This window comes from Cibotium barometz, chromosome 41, assembly GCF_041138505.1.
Source record: "Cibotium barometz isolate CiBa-2024 chromosome 41, ASM4113850v1, whole genome shotgun sequence".
NCBI lineage: Eukaryota > Viridiplantae > Streptophyta > Polypodiopsida > Cyatheales > Cibotiaceae > Cibotium > Cibotium barometz.
In genome coordinates, this window is record NC_141086.1 from 7,245,783 (window position 1) to 7,268,966 (window position 23,184).

The window sequence follows — 23,184 nt, forward strand, 5'->3', positions numbered from 1 at the left end:
TTTCATAAGTATACAAACCATAATTACACAGATGTTTGCCAGGCGTAAGTAACCCAGGAATCAATCTTCCATACAAACCAAACTGTAACAACAAACATTGGAGGCCCCAACCATACGTCAATGTATACCAAACGTATTAATATTTATAATGGCATCACCCATGATATTAACATGATTTGGTTTGACTCAAAGATAATCCAAGCATCCTCGAATTATCTAAGAAGGTAGAATAATATATTTTAAGAGAGCTTAAAATATATTCCCATAAGAGAGAGAGAGAGAGAGAGAGAGAGAGAGAGAGAGAGAGAGAGGGGGGAGGCATTTTTTCTAAAATGTTTAGCTATTCAAAGATATATCGATGTACTTTCTTATAACTTATGTAAGGGTTAGAAAAAGAACAAGATCAAAGGAAAAATGCTATTCAAAAATTTTCCCCTAACTTGGGTAGGAGTTAGTGATTTTTAATTCTCAATGGGTGTTTTTAGTGTGTTAGTGATAATTTGCTTATTTTTTCCCTACGTAGGTATGACTTAGTGATTTTTTAATGCTCAAGGTTGTTTTTGGCTTGTTAGTGGTAATTTGCTTATTTCCCCCTTATTTCTTAGTTGGTCTTATCAAGGTTATTAGCTAACTTGAATAGGCTCGCTTGGTACTTAAATTCTTTTCTTAGCCATCATGAAATTTATCTTTAAATATGAGTGGATGGTACAAACTACTTAGGCAACATGTTTTTATTTTAGTAATGGAAACTAACAACAACAATCACTCGGTCATTTGCAAACTAAGTGACCACCTTGTCCGTTACATGCTTGCACTTTTAGAAGGACAATGTCCTTAGACGGTGGGTAAACTCCAATTGTTTTTGAAATTTTAGGATGGTTACAACATAGCTACTTGCTCATGTCATGGTGGGATGGGTGATGAGGGTGTATCCTCTTTACACATAACTACCATGATCTTTGATTGAAGGCCCTATATCAACTTTTCATGTAGTAGCCTTAGGACATAGCTTCGCCCATCCATGTCTATCTAGAGTTGTATGCCCAACTTTCTCACAACATATGGGTAACGATGTGGATATCTAGTTAGCATAATGGAATGTGAGAACTCTTGAGTGTGAAAAGGGGCTTTGCATATGTTGTTGGTAGTAGTGGGCACCCATTGCTGAAGTGTATGGTCTTTCGATTGGCTATGGCACCCATTTTTGAGCTCTAAAGTGTGGTTCACAAGCATTCACAAAAATAATCCCCCCATTAAGATGACAAACAATAATTGGATTTCACTATGTCCATGGCTTTGTGGCCTTTAGACAGTTTGTGCCCACCATCGTCTTGGTTATGCCAAATCATGAACATTTCTTGTAAAAAGATGAACAATGTAGACATGGCAATTGTGTCCCCGTGAGATTTGACCTCGTAACGTGCCATAAAACAAACTAATACCTCAACCACATTGTCAAACCTATGAAGAGCTTAATTATGACACGTGTTCAGGTGTTTCTTGTGGAAAAACATTCAGACACCTCTGTTACATGATGTAGAGTCGTTGGACACACCACTTTTCAATGCTTATGTCTAAGGATGCTTGTAAGGCTATCTTCATATGCTTTCCATTGGAAGTGTTGACCCTTTTGTTGGGGCATGATTCACATGTAGATGATATAAAAAAACACCAAGGAATAGCCCCTATAGCCAAGTAGAAAATGATGCAATCAAACAACTCATGGGCTCATGGAAGTCCTAACAACCCCTTTTTTTTTGGGGGGGGGGAGCACTTTCTATCTTATAGTGTTTTCCCATGGCCAAGTAAGCTTTGCCGTGGAAACATTAAGTATTCACTTTTTGCATCAAATATACCTGTATGTTTTTCATTCTTATGCTCACTTGCTTACAAGTTTTGAGTGTGCATTTCCATTTTGGCATAGTTTTGAAGAACGGTAAACGACCAATTTGCATTTAATGCTTCAATGACCAAGATAATGGAAAGGGTTCTAGGCCTTATCTGGTCTAAAAAGATCAAAAGTTTTTTAAGTTCACAGATGTCTACTTCTGAACCTCCCAATATATATTAAGCTTGACATGTGGTGGGCACGAGCTTCCGGTCCGAAGCTTGTGAAACCAACCTTGAACATTTGAATTGGCCTAAAATTAAAGATAAATGATCTATAAATTTTTAAAAAACCCAACCTTTGGACATTTTAATTGGCCTAAAATTAAAGATAAATGATATATAAAACTTTAAAAAAACCTAACAAGTTTCATCTTCTTCTTGTTTCTGGAGTGTGCATGTACATGTACAGAAGTGGAGTTATGAGGATAAATTGCCTCTGCAGGTCTTTCAGCAGTAGCTGTGCAGCCACCACCACCATTGCCCATTCTGCTAGGCGGAGTGGCCACGCTTGCCGTGCAATGAAGGCCCTGATGCACCAGTCTCCATGTCAAGGGGCAGCTTCTCTCCACACCGCACAAGGTAGAGCTCGTTTGATATCTAAATGCAGCGAAGTTTTCTGCTTGACAGAGGAAAACATCTACCCATCTCCTTCAAGTCTAAGATCAGGGTTGGACCCTTTCTTCACGGCCAGAAGTACAGTAGGAGTGAATTCGTCCCTGTCTGATCACAGCTTAACCTTAACAAGAAGTTTCCGTAGTGCTCCCAAGCGATCTAGCGAGAGAAATACTAACCCTAACCCTAACCCTAGCCCTAAGACAAGGAGAGTTAGTGCAAGTAAAGTGACCCAAGCCAAGACAAAGAGCTCTCATGAACAAGGGCAAGCCAAGACCAAAAGCTCTCCTAAACAGCTGCAGAGAAGAGATGTGGTGGATGAGCAGGACACTGAGGATGATGAGGATTTTGAGGATGATGATGAGGACTTTGATGAGGAGGAGGACTTTGAGGATGAAGTTATCAACGATGTTGGCACTGATGATGATGGTAAGATGCATTTTGTCGATTTTTGCAGTTCTACATGAGTGCTTTTATTCAGTAATGGTGGTTGTATTTCCATTGCTTTTTGATGCTGGCATGCTACGGGTTTGGGTTGTGTGATGTTCTTGCCTGTCTTGCTTTGAGCTGGCAGAATTGATGGAGGATGATGATGCTTTTATCGACGACATGTTGGATGAAGAGGGGGAAGGTGTCGAAGACATCAAGGTACTACGCACACCAATGAATCAGTTGTCATGCAATTTCATGTTTTGTGGCTACGAGCTGATGCATTCTTCAAAGAGCAGTATCATTTAGAGTCACAAAAAGATGGAATGGCTACTCTATGCATTTTGAAGGATAGGGCTCTTTTTTTGGTTTTACGGGGCCCAAGTATTAGGCACATGGAAGAAGTGTAGGGGCGTGGTACCAGGAGTCCTTAATTATTCAGTTGATTAACAACACGATGCAAGACAGAGCATAAGATTGTGCTTGTGTATGAATCTTGTGAGTGCGTGCTTTGAGTGCACACTAGTGGCCAAACAAAGATGGGTCACGACACGGGGATTTCACGAAGGGACAAAGGAGATGATGATAGTCATCTATGGTCAAGGATTTCATCATCAAGTTTAGTAGTGGGGGATGTCATGTGCATTGCTCATGGACATGCCTAATCTCAGGTTTGCAGCCAGATTAAAATCAGATTTAGGGCTTTGTAGGCTCAGGAGAAGGCTCAAGAGAGCAAGAAAGGCAATTGGCAGCAGAAGATCCAGTCGGTTGGTCATTCAAGACCACAAGTGCGAAAGGTGCCTGCATTTAATGCTGATTTTTAGAGGACTGAACTGGCCAAACAACAGTTCATATGGCCAACTTGCACACATGGAGCCTATATAAGCAAAGACAGGCATTTGTGATGAATCATCCACTTCCCTTTTGGAGCTTGTTCTAGACTAGGACTAGATTAGTCAAGATGAACCTTTTGGGAAGGTTGAAGGTCTTCCAAGATTTGTATAGACATATTTATACTTTTGGTATTTATGAATAAACAATTAGATTAGGTGAAAACTGTATTTTTCTCTCTCCTCTCCATTACTTCTATAGAATTGCATCTATGTGTTCCTATGAAAGGTGCTTAGGGCTGAAAGAAGACTCAAGAGCTTCCGCATGTGACAGAAGTAAGCCTTTACCATCTCCTTAAGAACCTTTCCAAGATATCAACATGGATTTTGTAGGACACCTTCCAACAGCATTTGGATCCAGGAACACACAATGCATGACGATTGTTGACTGATTCAGTAAGGTTTGCATGCTCATTCCCTACAAGCAAACAGCCACATCAAAAGATATCGCTCGCTTGTTTCTTCGCCTTTGGTATCCTATATGTGGCAATTACATTTGAGAGGGATCCCAAGTTTACTTCACATTTCTGGAGAGCATTATTTGACCATTTTGGGATCAAGTTACAGTTGTCCAGTGTATTCCATCCTCAGACAGATGGCCAGACATAAATATATAATCAACTGGCATTTGATGTTCTCGAGTCATTTTGCCATGATTAGCAGGTGAAGTGGAAGCATTATCTTTCTTTGGTACAAGCAATCTTGAACGCTACTCACTCATCTAGTACTGGTCGGACTTCTTATGAGGCAGCATTTGGCTGTCGTTTCTCGTCAAGGATGGTGTCCTCTTTCTTGGAGGCCAACAAGACCACAAAAACATTTTCAAAAATCATTGAGTCAGTAAAGGAGTATCTCGCCAAAGCTGAAGAAGCATAGACTAGGCAAGCCAACAAATTTAGAAGAGATGTCAACTACAAACTTACAAAGAAGGGGATTGTGTGTATCTCCGGATCAACAAGCAGAGATTGAAGCGAGTGGGCAAGCATTGTCCCAAGCTCTCATTTCGAAGCTTTGGCTCTTTTTTAATCATCCAAAAGATCAGTGATGTCTCCACGAAGCTAAAGCTACTAGACAGTTGGACTATGCATAGTGTCTTCCATGTTTCTTGGTTGAAGCCATATGTTGGACCAGCATTATATGTGGTCTCAGACGAGCAAGTGCTTGAGATGGTTGACAAAGCTGAAGTCATCAAGCCCTAGCAGATTCTTCTCCACAAATGGAAGCATGGTTTGGGTCGCACACAAAAATAGTTCTACACGAAGTTCAAGGACCAAGGCACTCAGGAAGCCGTATGGCTAGATGAAGAATGCTGTACTTGCAGATATTTTCCACAACTACTTGGAAACCATGAACCTACCGTGCCAAGTTAAGCATAAGGGAACGCCACACGCACCCTGCACTACTATAGTGCTATTGGACACATTGGCTCAGCATTTCATGTAACATTATACAACATCAATACCCTTTTTAGGATTAATATTGGTATGGCCGTGGCTCCATTGCGAGCCCCAGTCTGGGACATGTCAGGCACGAGCTATGTAGGTGAGTCTCACAAGCCTTAGAGAGTCTGCATGTGTCAATTCTCTTACCCACTTGGAGAATTCATCATATAGTGCATGTAGATTGTTAGCCTTAGCATTATGTATTACATTAGAAAGCTTTATTAGTAGCATGTGCAGGCAGCCCTACATGGGAACGCCTTGTGTATGCTGTATATACACACCATACCCCCTAATCATCTAGCAGGCTAGCATACCAAGGTTGTAAACAATCCATTCCAGCATATAATGCAATCGGCTAGCATTTAATGCTAACATTAAGGTGATGGTATTAAATGCTTAATTTCAGCAATGGTGGACTGTTTATCCTGGCTGATTGCAGTCTAATACCACCGACTAGCAGCAAAAACAACTAAAAAAGCAGCCCATAGATCATTGCATAATTCATTCATTCATCAATTTGCTTAAGTTCCCTCAGGGTTCTTGGAGCATACAATCAGCCTCAAGCACTCCATGCTTCAGTCCAAGGCAACATAGAAGATCCTCTCATCTTCAGCCAGCATATGTGCATATCCTCAGCAGTTCTGGATTCGCATTAGTGGCTTCATAGAGTCTTCTACAATGTTATTGGTTCAGCATATGGTTTAGCCTGCGTTCGGTCTTCCTCATCCTTGGTTTTGTTAGGAGAGAGAGGTGAGCTGTGTGTTCAGTGTATTATATGGTACAAAAAGATGATGATGTCTTTACAACTTCTGAGGCCTTTGGCTTTGATCAAAAGGTTGACTTTAGACCTGTAACAAAGGCGTAAATAATGGGCCACGGGCATGAGGAAGAGGGCCATGAGCCTATGGGGCTAAATGGAAGGCCAAATAAGTGTAAATAGTTGAATAGGGGCCCATGGGCATGGTCAAGTGTGAAGGCCATTAGTTAATAGGTGTGAACAAGCTCATGGTGATTGGGGTCGAAGTTTCATGGCACACAAGGGTCCAAGTATAAAAGACAATGTGTAATAGTCTAATCACAATTAACCAATACTAATCAAGATTTACAGCTTTGAGCTCTCTCAAGCTTTCATGGTGGCTTCTCCCTTGAGAATGCATGTGAGTCCTCCTGTAACATGCGGAAGCTTCGGAGAAGATCGGTAACTTCAATGCTCAGAAATTAGCACACTTTTCGCGACGGAATTAATGCATAAACTGAATGAAGATGTGCAGAAAAAAGAGAGAGAGAGGGAGAGAGGAGAGGACACAGTATTGGGTCCCAAATACCCTCTGTAGGGCCCCCACCACGAATGGTGTATTTGCTTTATTAGAATGATGTAAATCTGAAAAGAAAATACTGAAATCTTGACCTTTCTTGGCTGAGAAATCTCTGCCCTTGACCTGCAGTCCTCCACCCCTTTGCTTTAGCAACTTCTTGGCTGTCCTAGCCCTGGTTTGCTTGAGCACTTGGTGAATGATGAGATAACACAAATGAATTGTGGCTCTCCTATTTATACTACTCCCAATGAGTAGTCCGCCAGCTTATATCTAGGCGGCCAGTTCGCTTTTTGTCCCACGACTGTAAATCAGCATTTAATGCTGGAGAATTCACATAGAAGGCTGCGCTTCTTTCCCTTGTTGGTTGGGCATCATGTGCCTGAAATCCAAGGGGCTGGACACTGAATCTATTCTGTTTTGGGGACTGGGCAGCCTGTATAGGCTGCCCCAAACTTGCCCTACAGCCCTCATAACACTAGATGTGTTGTTGGCTGCCCCTGGCATGCCCCCAGGGCTGTCCTACAGCCTCTTCATGGCTGGTGGGTTCAGCCAGGGCCTTTCTGGCCCTCATGGGGGTGGTTTCACACTATCCCCATGCCCAGAGTAAGACTTGGGGTAGCCCTATGGGCTGGCCCCTATTCCTAAAAGCAAACCCTAACTATCTACACAATGATTTGGTATCCGGTACCATACCAGATACACAGAATCACTGACATCATTCCAGAGGGAGACTCACAGCGCGGAGTGACACTGTTTCATGTGCAGGACAGTGCACACCTGACCTTGGACTCTTGTGCAGGACAATGCACACATGACCTCGGACGACTGAGATGGATCCCTAGCTGACTCGTCCTCCCGGATTGGGCTCACATGGGACCAGTTTACCATCCCAGGTCCTGCACCTTCTGTATAGATATGTCTACGTGGCATCCAAGTGCGGGATGCACGTGACATCCCCTTCTGTTTAACTTGACGGAGGCTGCATAGCCTCCAAATAATCTGTCAATAACGCCGGATAGTCTTCGAAAAACTCTTTGTCAAGCCATACCGCGGCCAACTGGTTCTATATCTCTGTCTGGCCGTCCGTCTGTGGGTGGAATGCATTGAAAAATTCCATTTAGTACCAAAGTTATCAAACAATGCTCTCCAAAGATGATTGGTAAACTTGGCATCTCGGTCTGACACTATGGTCCTAGGAATCCCGCCAATCGGGTACCAATGCCGAATGAACAACTGGGTAACATCCTCGGTGGTCACATTGGCCCTGCAAGGAATAAGCATAACAAATTTGCTAAATCTATCAACAATAGTGAAGCATTGCGTATTATGCTTACTCGGATTGGGAGGGAGATTCGTGACAAAGTCCATTGAAATATCTTGGAAAGGACCCTTAGGAAATGGCAAGGGTTGTAACAACCCTATCTTCTTTCCACGAGGAGCTTTCACCTTTTGACAAATATCACAGCATTGTACATATGTAAACACATCTCGCCTCATCTTTGGCCAATAATATTGCCGTTCCAATTTCTCCAGAGTCGAATTCATGCCCATATGAGTACCAGTAATGGGCATCATGGGCATCATGGAGAAGAGCTGTCCTGATGTCCTGATGTCACGACCCTGTGTTTTTCTCTGGATAATATGCAGGTGTGCACGGGGACATGGTGGACAGTGTGAATGGCATCAGGTGGGAGTGAAGATGGAAGCCCATGTGTGGACAACCCCATGTGTGAAAGGGGGCAAAAAGATTTTAGCTTAAAAGGTTTAAAAACCTTTGAAATCATTTATAAAGCCTTTCATTAAAGAAACGTGGCCCTTATGCTATTTTTGGGGCCACGTGTGAGCTTTTTGGTAAAAGAGGGGCTGTTGGGCAGAAAAAGCAACAGGCGCCTATCTTTTGGTGTGGGTGTGCTTTTCCAATCAGGAGGGCTGCTTATCTGGATATACAGGCGCCTATCTCTCTTGAGGAAGCATGCGCTTTTTGGGAGAGGTGAACTGCATGCTGGCTGCGCACTGAAGAGCGTGTGCAGGACTGTACGGCTGCTGTGCAGGTACTGTCCACGTGGCAGGTCAGACTGCTCTGTAGGTGGAGATTCAGGCGATGCAGGTACAGGCGGCGCAGGTCAGGTTGCTGCAGATGTCCACGTGGCAGATCTGTACGGCTGCTGCAGATTGGTTGGCGGCTGGTCCAGGTGGTAGATGCAGGCCTGTATGGACAGCAGGAAGGTACTGCTGGCGGGCTGCGCTACAGGCTATATAGGCGCATCTAAGTGTCTATTTATGCATGCTTTTTGGAGATGAAAGGGCTGGCTGTTGTGCTGTGCTACAGAACAGAGACACAGGCCTCCTTTTTCTCTTTCTCTCTCTCCCTCTGCTGAAGAGTAGACAAGGGCTGGTTTCTTTTGACACAAAGGTGGACAGAGACTGGGTTTCCATGAACATAGACATCATGTCGATGGCGTTCAACTGATGGAACTTTCAGCTTCTCTTTGCTTTGGATTCGGGACTGTTTTGGGACAGTTTATGGGCTGTTTTTGCTTGGCTGCAAATTCAGAAATGTGCTTGGGTTTTTGGCTGCAAGTACAAGGTCTTTTGGTTATGTTTCTTGGCATGGGAGTGATGCAAGCTCGCATGGCTGCGTGCTCATGGAGCAGATTGTTTTTCTTCGTGCTAGAAAGGAACAGAGGGACCTACAGCTATGGGCATCTCTATGTTGCCAGATGTTTCATGAGGGAACAGGTAACTAGCTGTATGGAAACAGGACATAAGTTTCAAAGGGAAACAGGCCTAAGGGTTTCATGTGGAAACAGGTCGTAGGTTTCTCGACGAGGAAACATGTTTTTGGGTTTCTCTAGGAGATAGGTCACATGCAGGCAGAAGATACAGGAATGGACACATGTTTGGTACAGCCTTGCTACTGATAAGATAGGGGACAGGGAATCCATGACAGAGATGGATAGTACCCTTGGAAGGTAGAGAGGGTTTGTACAGGTGTGTCAACTGTATGGTATGCTGTGCTGTGATGCGAGTTCTCTTTTGAGAGACAGTTTGGGAGTCTGTGTTGTGATGCAGAAGCATTGGATGTGTCAGGGTGTGATGCTATTCATAGTGTGAGAGGCTATGGATGGTTGTGGCAGCCTTGATCATGGGAGAAAGCTTCTGTATCAGACTCAATGTGAGAGTCTTCGATGCGAACAATGGCTGGACTTGTTTGTGAAGGCCGGCTGACAAGGTTCCGTTGCCGGGACATATCGTCGACTTTCTCAAGTGGCCGAGTCCGTGGTTGCTTTGGTTGGGACAATCGCCAACTTTCCTAAGGGGGCGAGCTCGTGGTTGTCTCATGAGAGTCACATCAAAAGCTTCAACATGAGGAAAGTGAAAAGGAAGTGCAGGACACAGTACAGGATTTTGTGTCTTTGCCTATATGAGGTGAAGAGCAAGAGCTGAAGATGAAGCTCAGGAGAAAAGACACCGAGGACAAGAAGTAGTCGGCCAGGAACAAGAAGCAGTTGAAGTGTTATGGTGCAGGAGATGCGTTGAAGGCTATGGCTTTCGACAGTTTGTCACCGGTGGTATCTTCACGGAGGCTTCATGGGTTCGGAAGACAGTTTCTTTCTATGTTTAGCAGTGGTGATCTACTATGCTTCATCGAGGACTTGTGCTTATCACTTGGGTGGAGTGCAAGCAGGTTTTGGGTGCCTGAGGATGTATCAGATGAGGCTCAGATGGAAGTAGAGGAACTTGACGAGGTTCTTATTCCTGAGCATATACTGGCACATTAGGTACAGGGTAAAGTTTCCGTCGCTATCCTGTGAAGTTCAAGAGCTGTTCACTGATGGATACGAAGTGGATGGAGGAGGTTCACTGATGGATGCGAAGTGGATGGAGGAGGGTGACTTAGGAGATTCACCTCAGGAGTTGCAGCTTTATCTTGATGCCTATGAGTTGGAGTCGACTCTAGTTACAGCTCATTCAGGCTCAGCAGAGCATAAGTCTGGAGCATTGCCTGATGCTCTAGAGGGGGGTAGCACCTCCGCTCCCTCCTTGTTACAGACAGGCTCATTTGTTATCTAGGAGTCGCTTGGTGACATCTTTGTATTCACCCGAAGGTACTGAGGCTGACAGTACATCTGCTTATGGGACTTCTATGATCTTGTGTTCTAGACACATGAGATGGTAAAGTTGGGTATGGTTCACAGTCGGCCGCACCTGGAACTCTAACTGCAACTATGGATAACTCTATGGAGGACATAAGTCTTGCGAGCAGTCCTAGAGTTGGTTTGGTTCATGGAAATATGGATCGAACTCTATTTGTGCATGTATGCATACACTTTTTGAGGTAGAGGTAGTTTTGTATTCTGGTGCCATTGGATCCTGGTACCATTGAGAATACATTGGGAAATACTCTGCATTGTGTTGAGTGCTGCATGTATGTTGGTATGATACATCAAGTGCTTTATTATGTTCATGGATGCACCATTGGGTGTAACTCCTGCGGGATGGCCATGAGAACATATGTGGGAAAGTACTTGGTAGATGTAGTGTTTGGATGCATTGAGTGCTTTCATATGCTCATGTTTTACCTTCAGTCGTGGGTCCTGCGGGATGCCCATGGGCGTAAGGCTTGCGAGCAGCCCTTAGACTGTTACTTTGGAGTAGGTAGAGCATTTTGAGGAGCATATTGTTTGCGAATGCATATGTGTGTCATGCATATGTGTGCCATATGTAGAATGATGCATGGTTTTGTTTTTGGCTAACACAGTTAACGTGTTTCCATTTGGTTTTAGACTTTTGCTGTAGGTTCTGAAGGAACAAGCAAGAGGTGTTTGTCACTTTGGCGTGACAGTGTGGCCTATTGTGCAGGATGATTGTTCAATCACCCAGATGCATTGGAGGGCCATTGTTTTTGCCATATAGGGTATCCTTGCTCATGAGATGCTTTACTGTGCCATTGAGTGCAATCGAGGACGCTTGCCATTTTTCAAGAGGGGGGTATGTCACGACCCTGTGTTTTTCTCTGGATAATATGCAGGTGTGCACGGGGACATGGTGGACAGTGTGAATGGCATCAGGTGGGAGTGAAGATGGAAGCCCATGTGTGGACAACCCCATGTGTGAAAGGGGACAAAAAGATTTTAGCTTAAAAGGTTTAAAAACCTTTGAAATCATTTATAAAGCCTTTCATTAAAGAAACGTAGCCCTTATGCTATTTTTGGGCCACGTGTGAGCTTTTTGGTAAAAGAGGGGCTGTTGGGCAGAAAAAGCAACAGGCGCCTATCTTCTGGTGTGGGTGTGCTTTTCCAATTAAGAGGGCTGCTTATCTGGATATACAGGCGCCTATCTCTCTTGAGGAAGCATGCGCTTTTTGGGAGAGGTGAACTGCATGCTGGCTGCGCACAGAAGAGCGTGTGCAGGACTGTACGGCTGCTGTGCAGGTACTGTCCACGTGGCACGTCAGACTGCTCTGCAGGTGCAGATTCAGGCGATGCAGGTACAGGCGGCGTAGGTCAGGTTGCTGGAGATGTCCACGTGGCAGATCTGTACGGCTGCTGCAGATTGGTTGGTGGCTGGTCCAGGTGGTAGATGCAGGCCTGTATGGACAGCAGGAAGGTACTGCTGGCGGGCTGCGCTACAGGCTATATAGGCGCATCTAAGTATCTATTTATGCATGCTTTTTGGAGATGAAAGGGCTGGCTGTTGTGCTGTGCTACAGAACAGAGACACAGGCCTCCTTTTTCTCTTTCTCTCTCTCCCTCTGCTGAAGAGTAGACAAGGGCTGGTTTCTTTTGACACAAAGGTGGACAGAGACTGGGTTTCCATGAACATAGACATCATCTCGATGGCGTTCAACTGATGGAACTTTCAGCTTCTCTTTGCTTTGGATTCGGGACTGTTTTGGGACAGTTTATGGGCTGTTTTTGCTTGGCTGCAAATTCAGAAATGTGCTTGGGTTTTTGGCTGCAAGTACAAGGTCTTTTGGTTATGTTTCTTGGCATGGGAGTGATGCAAGCTCGCATGGCTGCGTGCTCATGGAGCAGATTGTTTTTCTTCGTGCTAGAAAGGAACAAAGGGACCTACAGCTATGGGCATCTCTATGTTGCCAGATGTTTCATGAGGGAACAGGTAACTAGCTGTATGGAAACAGGACATAAGTTTCAAAGGGAAACAGGCCTAAGGGTTTCATGTGGAAACAGGTCGTAGGTTTCTCGACGAGGAAACATGTTTTTGGGTTTCTCCAGGAGATAGGTCACATGCAGGCAGAAGATACAGGAATGGACACATGTTTGGTACAGCCTTGCTACTGATAAGACAGGGGACAGGGAATCCATGACAGAGATGGATAGTACCCTTGGAAGGTAGAGAGGGTTTGTACAGGTGTGTCAACTGTATGGTATGCTGTGCTGTGATGCGAGTTCTCTTTGAGAGACAGTTTGGGAGTCTGTGTTGTGATGCAGAAGCATTGGATGTGGTGTGATGCTATTCATAGTGTGAGAGGCTATGGATGGTTGTGGCAGCCTTGATCATGGGAGAAAGCTTCTGTATGCAGACTCAATGTGAGAGTCTTCGATGCGAACAATGGCTGGACTTGTTTGTGGATGCCGAGTGGACAAGAAGCCAGATGCAGGTTCTTTGCAGGCTTCAAGGGTTCTACTGTGACGGCTGAGTTCCCAGCCTTATATTGTAATCAAAGCTCTTTTAATCAATTAAAGAAATACCGCAAGGGACGCCACTGCGATTTGGGGCCAATCGGTGTCCGTGTACTATTTGCAGGAGCACTCTAGCTCCCCATGTTTGTTTTCCTTTTCTAGGTCCTCAATGGTGTTGAAGTGTTTTATGTGCGAGTGTTTGTTCCACCGCCCTTTGGTTTCTGAAGGCCGGTTTGACAATTTTCCTTTGAAACTTATGTCCTGTTTCCATACAGCTAGTTACCTGTTCCCTCATGAAACATCTGGCAACATAGAGATGCCCATAGCTGTAGGTCCCTCTGTTCCTTTCTAGCACGAAGAAAAACAATCTGCTCCATGAGCACGCAGCCATGCGAGCTTGGATCACTCCCATGCCAAGAAACATAACCAAAAGACCTTGTACTTACAGCCAAAAACCCAAGCACATTTCTGAATTTGCAGCCAAGCAAAAACAGCCCATAAACTGTCCCAAAACAGTCCCGAATCCAAAGCAAAGAGAAGCTGAAAGTTCCATCAGTTGAACGCCATCGACATGATGTCTATGTTCATGGAAACCCAGTCTCTGTCCACCTTTGTGTCAAAAGAAACCAGCCCTTGTCTACTCTTCAGCAGAGGGAGAGAGAGAAAGAGAAAAAGGAGGCCTGTGTCTCTGTTCTGTAGCACAGCACAACAGCCAGCCCTTTCATCTCCAAAAAGCATGCATAAATAGATACTTAGATGCGCCTATATAGCCTGTAGCGCAGCCCGCCAGCAGTACCTTCCTGCTGTCCATACAGGCCTGCATCTACCACCTGGACCAGCCGCCAACCAATCTGCAGCAGCCGTACAGATCTGCCACGTGGATTGTACCTGCACAAGCGCCGCCTCCAATCTGCAGCAACCTGACCTGCGCCGCCTGTACCTGCATCGCCTGAATCTGCACCTGCAGAGCAGTCTGACCTGCCACGTGGACAGTACCTGCACAGCAGCCGTACAGTCCTGCACACGCTCTTCTGTGCGCAGCCAGCATGCAGTTCACCTCTCCCAAAAAGCGCATGCTTCCTCAAGAGAGATAGGCGCCTGTATATCCAGATAAGCAGCCCTCCTGATTGGAAAAGCACACCCACACCAGAAGATAGGCGCCTGTTGCTTTTTCTGCCCAACAGCCCCTCTTTTACCAAAAAGCTCACACGTGGCCCCAAAAATAGCATAAGGGCCACGTTTCTTTAATGAAAGGCTTTATAAATGATTTCAAAGGTTTTTAAACCTTTTAAGCTAAAATCTTTTTGCCCCCTTTCACACATGGGGTTGTCCACACATGGGCTTCCATCTTCACTCCCACCTGATGCCATTCACACTGTCCACCATGTCCCCGTGCACACCTGCATATTATCCAGAGAAAAACACAGGGTCGTGACACCTGAACGACTTCATGACACATAGTCGGCCTTTGTAGAAAAGCCAACCATCGCGTATCAGAAAGTGGCATGGTCCTGTGGCATCCAATGCCTGTTCCCATTGTGTACCGAATGCCTCGGAATCTGCGTACGCGTGCTTCATGTCATCTAGTCCTGTACCAACAAGATCGAGTCTAGTGGTTTGAATCGAAGTCACTTGTCCCTTCTTGCTGAAAGCATCGGCCACTGGATTTGCCTTTTCTTAAAGGTACTCAATCATACCACCAAATTGCTGGAATATCTGACTCCAGCAGTGTTATCGATCACTCCATTGTGCACTTGGCATTGTTTGAATCCAGCGTAATGCTTGATGGTCAGTGCGAACCTTAAAGTCATGGCCATAAAGAAAATGTTTCCAATGTTTTAAGGCTTGTATAATTGATAGGAGTTCACGGACCAATGTGTAGTTCCGGGTAAGGGGACGCCCGCCCGCGAACCGTGCGTGTAAAACTATCTGCTGACATGGTTATGTGGCATGTGAGAGGTGGTAAGTATTGGTCATAAACTTGGCCTTAGGAGTTAGCACTAATTTATAAGTGAGTGTGTACACACTTCATTAAGTTTTGGGCGACCAAAACTGACTTATAAATTATGACCAGCCCGGTGTTCACACACATTGATGTCCCGAGGTGGACATAACCCAATGTCCACCGCCCAGACCTTATCCCCTTTGTACAAAGGGAGTAACCAGCCATGTGTCCACTCTAGCTTGCTCCACAAAGCACCTACCTGCCACCACCTACACTGGACAACTCACCACCTCTCTTCTCCTCCTCCTCTCTGTAAAGATTGGCGCCTTCTTCATGAGGGCTGTTGGGCTGCATTTTCTGCACATTCTCCTTCCCAACTCCATTTCCAAGCTTGCTAAGGTGATTTTCAAGCTTCCTAAAGTGTTTCCGGATGCTAATCACTCTCCTACACACTCCAATGACTGAAATTCAGCAAAACAGCTCTCTTTATTGCTGTAATTTCTGGTTTTTTTGCTGAAAACTCTAATTTCAGCTCTCCTTTCTCAAGTTGAACCATAGGGGAAGCTTTCCCAAGGTTCCCTTCATCCTCTTGAAGACTTTTGTCGCGAAGAAAGGCGACAAATCAAAGATCTCAACACTCCAAGGACTTCCATCGCGAAGACTTCCGCTGTCATCGACTCTGCTTGCTATTGGTAAGCTTTTATGCTTAAATATGGGAGCAAGTAGCAAGAGGGAGGAACCGGATTACAAGATCACATACCCTGTGTAGTGTTCTCTTGTCCTACGTGCTCTCTTGCAGATTGTTGCTACCATGTGTTGGTGGAACAATAGAGAGCAGATGGTAGGGAACATGGACACTTCAGAGGGTAGTATGGGTTGCAAGTCTACATCGACAACCACTTGTTTGCAATACTGTGTTCATATGCATTGGTATGGAAATCTGGTCAGAAATGCCCATGACACTATGTACTTGATTCTCCCAAGATCAATATACTTTATTTGGGGGAGGGGTCGGCCGTTCCGGCTCATTGTGTGTCTCTTGTCAATTCAGCAATTTACTTCTTGTATTTTGAGCAAGTGTCTATCAAATCTTAGTGTATTTAAGTGTATTGATTAGCATTGTGTTCAACCAAGTTACATTGGTATCAGAGCAAACTAAGTTGTCAGAGAAGCATATGAGGATGGCCAATTTCCTCTCTATGTTTCATTTTCAGATCTTGCACACCCCGGGAAAGAAGAATGTAGTGGCCGATGCATTGTCACGAAAGCCGTATGTAGCAGCTATCTCAGTTGCCTCACATGGGGACTTGTCTACCATGCGTGATTTGTATCATACGGATACTGATTTTGCCACTATTTGGGCTGATTTGAAGGCTGGTCATGCACATCCCTCATATGTGATCAAAGAGGGTTATCTCATGAAAGATAATTGCCTATGTGTGGTGTCTGACATGAGGCAAAAGGTTTTGGATGAGTGCCATGCTTCTCGATATGCTGGTCATAGAGGCATAATGCCTACTACGTACATGATTGAGCGGTATTTCTTTTGGCCAAGTATGCGGAAGGACATAGAGGCACATGTACGTGCATGTATCACTTGTCAAAAAGTCAAATTTGATAGGCAAAAGGCATCAGGTTTGCTTCAGCCATTGCCTATTCCCACGCAGCCATGGGAAAGTATTACAATGGATTTCATTATGGACTTGCCACGTACCCAACAGGGTAATGATGCAATTTGGACAATTGTGGACAGGTTTAGCAAGCAAGCCCATTTCTTGCCGGTCAAAAAGACCATCAAAGCTGAGCATATGGTTGAAATATATCTTGCACAAGTGTTCAAACATCATGGAATGCCGAAGTCCATTGTGGGGGATAGAGATCCCAGGACTACAAGTCTCTTTTGGCGGGTCTTATTTGATAATATAGGCACCAAATTGGACTTCTCATCAGCTTATCACCCTCAAACGGATAGGCAAAGTGAGGCTGCAAATTCAGCCGTGTTGGATCTCTTGAAATGTTATGTGGCGGATGAGAAGTCTTCTTGGGAGAAGTACTTACCGCTTGTGGAATTTGCATACAACAACACGGTGCATGCATCTACGGGAAAGGCCCCGTTTGAGATTGTTTATGGTAAGGTGGTTTTGCCACCCATCCTTCGCACAAAGGATGAGATATTTGTAGCTGATGAGTATGTAAGAGACTTGGATATTGCTTTTGCTCAGGTGCGGACAGCCATTGCAAGGTCACAAGACACGCATAAAAAGGCTGCCGACAAGCATAGAAGGCAATTGGATGTTAAAGAGAATGATTGGATATTGCTGAAATTTGAGAAAGCAAGACTTGCAAAGAGGCCTGGCAAAGAGGGTGCATATCCTAAGCTTGCAACCAGGTACTATGGGCCTTTTCGAGTGATCGAGAAGATCAATGAAATGGCTTTCAGATTGGCATTACCTAGTCATTGGCATATACACAATGCTTTTCATGTGAGTCTCCTTCGCAAGTATGTAGGGCCGGAGCCCAGTGAAATGGTCATTGAGGATCCACCAAAAGTGGATGAGCTTGAGGAGATCTTGCAGCCAGAGCAGATTGTGTATCACAAGGAACGCAAGCTTGCCTGCAGGCAAAGTTGTGAGGCGTTACCTTGTGAAGTTTAGGAACTATCTTCCCATTGATGCTAAATGGGTAGATGAAGAGTTCTTCAAAGATTGCCCGCATGTGCTTCAGACGTATTTGGATGCTTTTCAGTTGCAGACAACTGTTTAGAAGCCAGGGGGGATGTCACCATTTGGCCACCCAATTGGTCCACCCGTGCTTTCTTATCATGTATGTACATTGGACTGGTATCCATGGGAGTTGTTTATGTCGGGGATTGATGCCACTCATGTGATACTGTAGACTTGGCTTTCTGTTGGGACTTGTGCCCCCGTGTACATGCCCGGAAATGCTTGGTGGATTGGTGTTCCATTGGGTCTGGTACCTCGTGTACTTGCCTGGAGCACGTCTATTTTGGTATAGTCTCATGAACGGGGATTGTCCATACCAATGCTACATTGCATAGCATCTTTATGTGCTTGCTTGCAATTGAAATTGCATGCTGTTTTCATGCTTGCTTGACCAATGTGTAGTTCCGGGTAAGGGGACGCCCGCCCGCGAACCGTGCGTGTGAAACTGTCTGCTGACATGGTTATGTGGCAGGTGACAGGTGGTAAGTATTGGTCATAAACTTGGCCTTAGGAGTTAGCACTAATTTATAAGTGAGTGTGTACACACTTCATTAAGTTTTGGGCGACCAAAACTCACTTATAAATTATGACCAGCCCGGTGTTCACACACACTGATGTCGCGCGAGGTGGACATAACCCAATGTCCACCGCCCAGACCTTATCCCCTTTGTACAAAGGGAGTAACCAGCCATGTGTCCACTAGAGCTTGCTCCACAAAGCACCTACGTGCCACCACCTACACTGGACAACTCACCACCTCTCTCCTCCTCCTCTCTGTAGAGATTGGCGCCTTCTTCATGAGGGCTGTTGGGCTGCATTTTCTGCACATTCTCCTGCCCAACTCCATTTCCAAGCTTGCTAAGGTGATTTCCAAGCTTCCTAGAGTGTTTCCGGATGCTAATCACTCTCCTACGCACTCTCAATGACTGAAATTCAGCAAAACAGCTCTCTTTATTGCTGTAATTTCTGGTCTTTTTGCTAAAAACTCTAATTTCAGCTCTCCTTTCTCAAGTTGAACCATAGGGGAAGCTTTCCCAAGTTCCCTTCATCCTCTTGAAGACTTTTGTCGTGAAGAAAGGCGACAAATCAAAGATCCCAACACTCCAAGGACTTCCATCACGAAGACTTCCGTTGTCATCGACTCTACTTGCTATTGGTAAGCTTTTATGCTTAAATATGGGAGCAAGTAGCAGGAAGTGGCTTATGAGCGGAAAGTTCGGAATTCTTGGCTCACACTTAATGGTCACTGGGGCGTTTGACACATTCTGATTGATTTGGAACGTGTGCTTGTTCCACTTGACATCTGGAAGAAACTTGTGAAACCACTGAATACCCAAAATTATGTCTGCTCCTACAAGAGAGGCAACCATAAAATCACGCACAAATTCTATGCCCTGAATAACTAACTTAGCACCTAGAGCTTCATACTTGACGCTCGTTGTCATGCCTGGGCTAAAACCCTCAACCTGTTTGTCCACTGAAGTTAGGATGAAACGGGCATGCCTAGCGGCTTGTTCCGTGACCACATCCTCCATGCTGCCGCTGTCAAACAAGACGACGACTCTCTGGCCACCTATGTAGCCAAAGGACTTGAGCAATTCGTTGCGCTCATACTCTTGGTCATGGGCGCCCTTGCTTATCTTCGAGCTCCCAGCTAATAATTGCTCCAACTGAAGCACCAGGATTCGAAGAACTAGGGGCAGCCATTGGGGTCTGTGTGGGAGCTTAGCTCACCACGGAAGTTGTGGAGGCAACGGCGGCGGGCTTTGGAGGCTTCTTAGGACACTCCCGAGAAGTATGTCCTTTTGTATGACAAAAGAAACATCTACCCTCCTCCTTGTACTGAGAAAGCTCCTCAGCACTCAACTTGCCACCTGTCTTGCCTGGCTTCGCTTTTTGGTCTGGAGTAAGCTTTGACGCATTGTTTGAGTTCTTGGAGCCAGAGGCTCTCGGGCTCTGTCCTGGGGAAGACCTCGTCTTCGAGTCGCTCAAGGTAGTGGGGTGGTAGAAATCGCTGCTTAAGGTTGCGGACAAACTTGTCCCACACATAAGCTGCCATACCTAATCTGGTGTGGGCATGAACCCACTGAGTCCACAAAGGAATGGCCTCACCTTCCAAGTACCAACTGGCTAAGATCACTCTGTCAGTATCTGTCTTTCTAACTGCGGCAATGTAAGCTTCAAACTGATGCAACCATGAATAGAGAGTTGTGGGATCGAGTTTACCATTATACTTACTGAAGTTCATTTTCTTGAGAAAATGATTCGAGGGCGTTGCCGGCGTCAATCCGGCGTCCAAAGCTGCTAGGTAACGCTCGTGTTCCACGCGCCGCATGGCGTCGTCTTCATGTTGTCGGATCTCCAATGCACGCATCTGCATCTCAAGCAAAGAGCTCGGCTGCGGTCGTGACCCCGCGAGAGGGTCCTTGTGTCGAGGATCTGGAATTTGGGATACGGAAGGAGAGGGAAAACGCGACGTTGGGGAACGGGTACGTTCTTCCAGAGCCTCAATCTGCGCCTTCTGCTCTTCCAACTTGGTCGTCTGGTCTGCGATTGCTCGCATCATCTGCTGGAACATCTCTGCAACACTCAAGCTTGGTGCCCTAGCTGGGCTGCCTGGTGCGCTCTGGTCCCATGGTTCTTGCTCTCTCTTGTCGTCGAAGCTCGCTATAGCAAGAAAACGCACTTCCTTTCCGGAGCGCAATCCGACCATCCACTGTGTGTGTGGGAGACGTCCGGAGGCTGAAAACAAACCGTCCTTTGAGGGACAAGAGTCACTCCGAAAGGGGTAGTCCACCGGCGTTTGAAAACGAACCACACGAGCGAGAGAAATTCTGGTTTCTTTACTGAATCTTTGCACTTGAAGTAGGCTCTAATACCACTGTAACATGCGAAAGCTTCGGAGAAGATCGGTAACTTCAATGCTCAGAAATCAGCACACTTTTCGCGACATAATTAACGCACAAACTGAATGAAGATGTGCAGAAAAAAGAGAGAGGGAGGGAGAGAGGAGAGGACACAATATTGGGTCCCAAATACCCTCTGTAGGGTTCCCACCACGGATGGTGTATTTGCTTTATTAGAATGATGTAAATCTGAAAAGAAAATACTGAAATCTTGACCCTTCTTGGCTGAGAAATCTCTGCCCTTGACCTGCAGTCCTCCACCCCTTTGCTTTAGCAACTTCTTCGCTGTCCTAGCCTTGGTTTGCTTGAGCACTTGGTGAATGATGAGATAACACAAATGAATTGTGGCTTTCCTATTTATACTACTCCCAATGAGCAGTCGGCCAGCTTATATCCAGGCGGCCAGTTCGCTTTTTGTCCCACGATTGTAAATCAACATTTAATGCTGGAAAATTCACATAGAAGGCTACGCTTCTTTCCCTTGTTGGCTGGGCATCATGCGCCTGAAATCCAAGGGGTTGGACACTGAATCTATGCTGTTTTGGGGACTGGGCAGCCTGTATGGGCTGCCCCAAACTTGCCCTACAGCCCTCATAACACTAGATGTGTTGTTGGCTGCCCCTGGCATGCCCCTAGGGCTGTCCTACAGCCTCTTCATGGCTGGTGGGTTCAGCCAGGGCCTTCCTTGCCATCATGGGGGTGGTTTCACACTATCCCCATGCCCACACTAAGACTTGGGGTAGCCCTATGGGCTGGCCCCTATTCCTAAAAGCAAACCCTAACTATCTACACAATGATCTGGCATCCGGTACCATACCCGATACATAGAATCACCGACATTATTCCAGAGGGAGACTCACAGTGCCGACTGGCACTGTTTCATGTGCAGGACAGTGCACACCTGACCTTGGACTCCTGCAGGACAATGCACACCTGACCTCGGACGACTGAGATGGATCCCTGGCTGACTCATCCCGGACTGGGCTCGCATGGGACTAGTTTACCATCCTAGGTCCTGCACCTTCTGTACAGATATGTCTACGTGGCATCCAAGTGTGGGATGCACGTGACACCTCCATTCTGAGTACTAAACCCTAACAGTTGCTTGCAGTGGTATCAGAGCCTCCACTTTGATCCATTTCTTGCATCTTTTCTCAGTTTTCTTCTCCATTTCCAAGCCTTGTTTGCAGCCTTCATTTCAATCCCAAGAACCCTAGTCATGGCCATTTCTTGCAAGATTTCCCATCTTCAATGTAACTAGGTTAAGCACTATATTAGACATGTGTCTTGGAGCACTATTGTGAAGTGATTTGTAAGCCATAAAACCTACTGTAAACTGGCACAGATTCGTGAATTTCAGCAATAGTATTGCTTTGTTGGTGATGATTCTACTCTATGTGATGCCTAATGAGAGCTTAGCCATGATTACTACACATATTGGAGTCCTTTTCTTGCCAAATGGGGCATCCTTTGCATGAATTGAAGACTATTGATCAAGAGGCCAAGAAGAGCAGGGGATTTCCAAGAAAGCCATATTCTCAACAATCTCTGCAAATCTGAAGCTAATCAATCATTGGTGAGTACCTACATTCAATCCCTCATTGAATTTGGTGATTCTTGGCATCTAAGGGCAAGATTTAGGGTTTCTCCCAAGAAAACCCCAAGTTCTTGACCTAGGGTTGAAATTGGTGATTCATTCATGCTATTGGCATCTTCCATGAATGTAATATGCTTCATATTGATTGGAATGGCTACCACATGAGCCAAATGCCAACCCTAATGCACTAGATTAGGGATTTGTGAGCATTGAGGCTATAAGCTTGCCATTGAGTGATTCCATAGGCCATTCACATGCCATTGAGCTGCCTTATGGATGTTTGATTACATGCTATGTGATGTTGGGATGCCTATATTTCACATGAGATGCCAATGGGGATGCCATATGATATGATATGATGGTTTTTCATGCTTCACATTGTCTTTTGGTGGTGTTGATGTGATTGGAGCTATTGGGAAATGAATGGGCATGAGTACATGTGATAAATGAGCATGCGTTCATGCTAATGTGTATGTAAGTCACTCTACCCTACATTTTGGATTGTACACCACTCTCACACACATTGTATTCACTTTGATTCATAGAATCTAGTATGTGTGTGAGGGTACCCTTGGTATTGGTGGAGAGACCAAGGGGGATCATGGCATGAACTCTCCTTGTCGTGAGTGCTTTTGGTAAAGCAGCAAGGAGGGGGATTAGATACTTGGTGTGAAGACTTGGCCCCAACCTTTGCCTTGAGATCCGAACTCAGTAAAGGGGTGGAAAGGCTTGGCCAGGAGATCGGCAAGTAAAAGCGCTCCATCGACACGGTCTACATCAACACTTC

General features: G+C 45.4%; 1 protein-coding gene across 1 annotated transcript in view; it reads left to right on the top strand.

Annotated features, from left to right (window-relative positions):
- The first annotated feature begins 2,259 nt into the window (after positions 1–2,259).
- LOC147614651 (uncharacterized) overlaps positions 2,260–23,184 on the top strand; it is a 41,806-nt gene continuing 20,881 nt past the window's right edge. The window contains exons 1-2 of the mRNA XM_086779920.1: positions 2,260–2,931; positions 3,077–3,150. Coding sequence (XP_086636046.1) covers positions 2,286–2,931; positions 3,077–3,150 — 720 coding nt within the window. The 5' untranslated portion in view covers positions 2,260–2,285. The remainder of the gene's footprint in view (positions 2,932–3,076; positions 3,151–23,184) is intronic.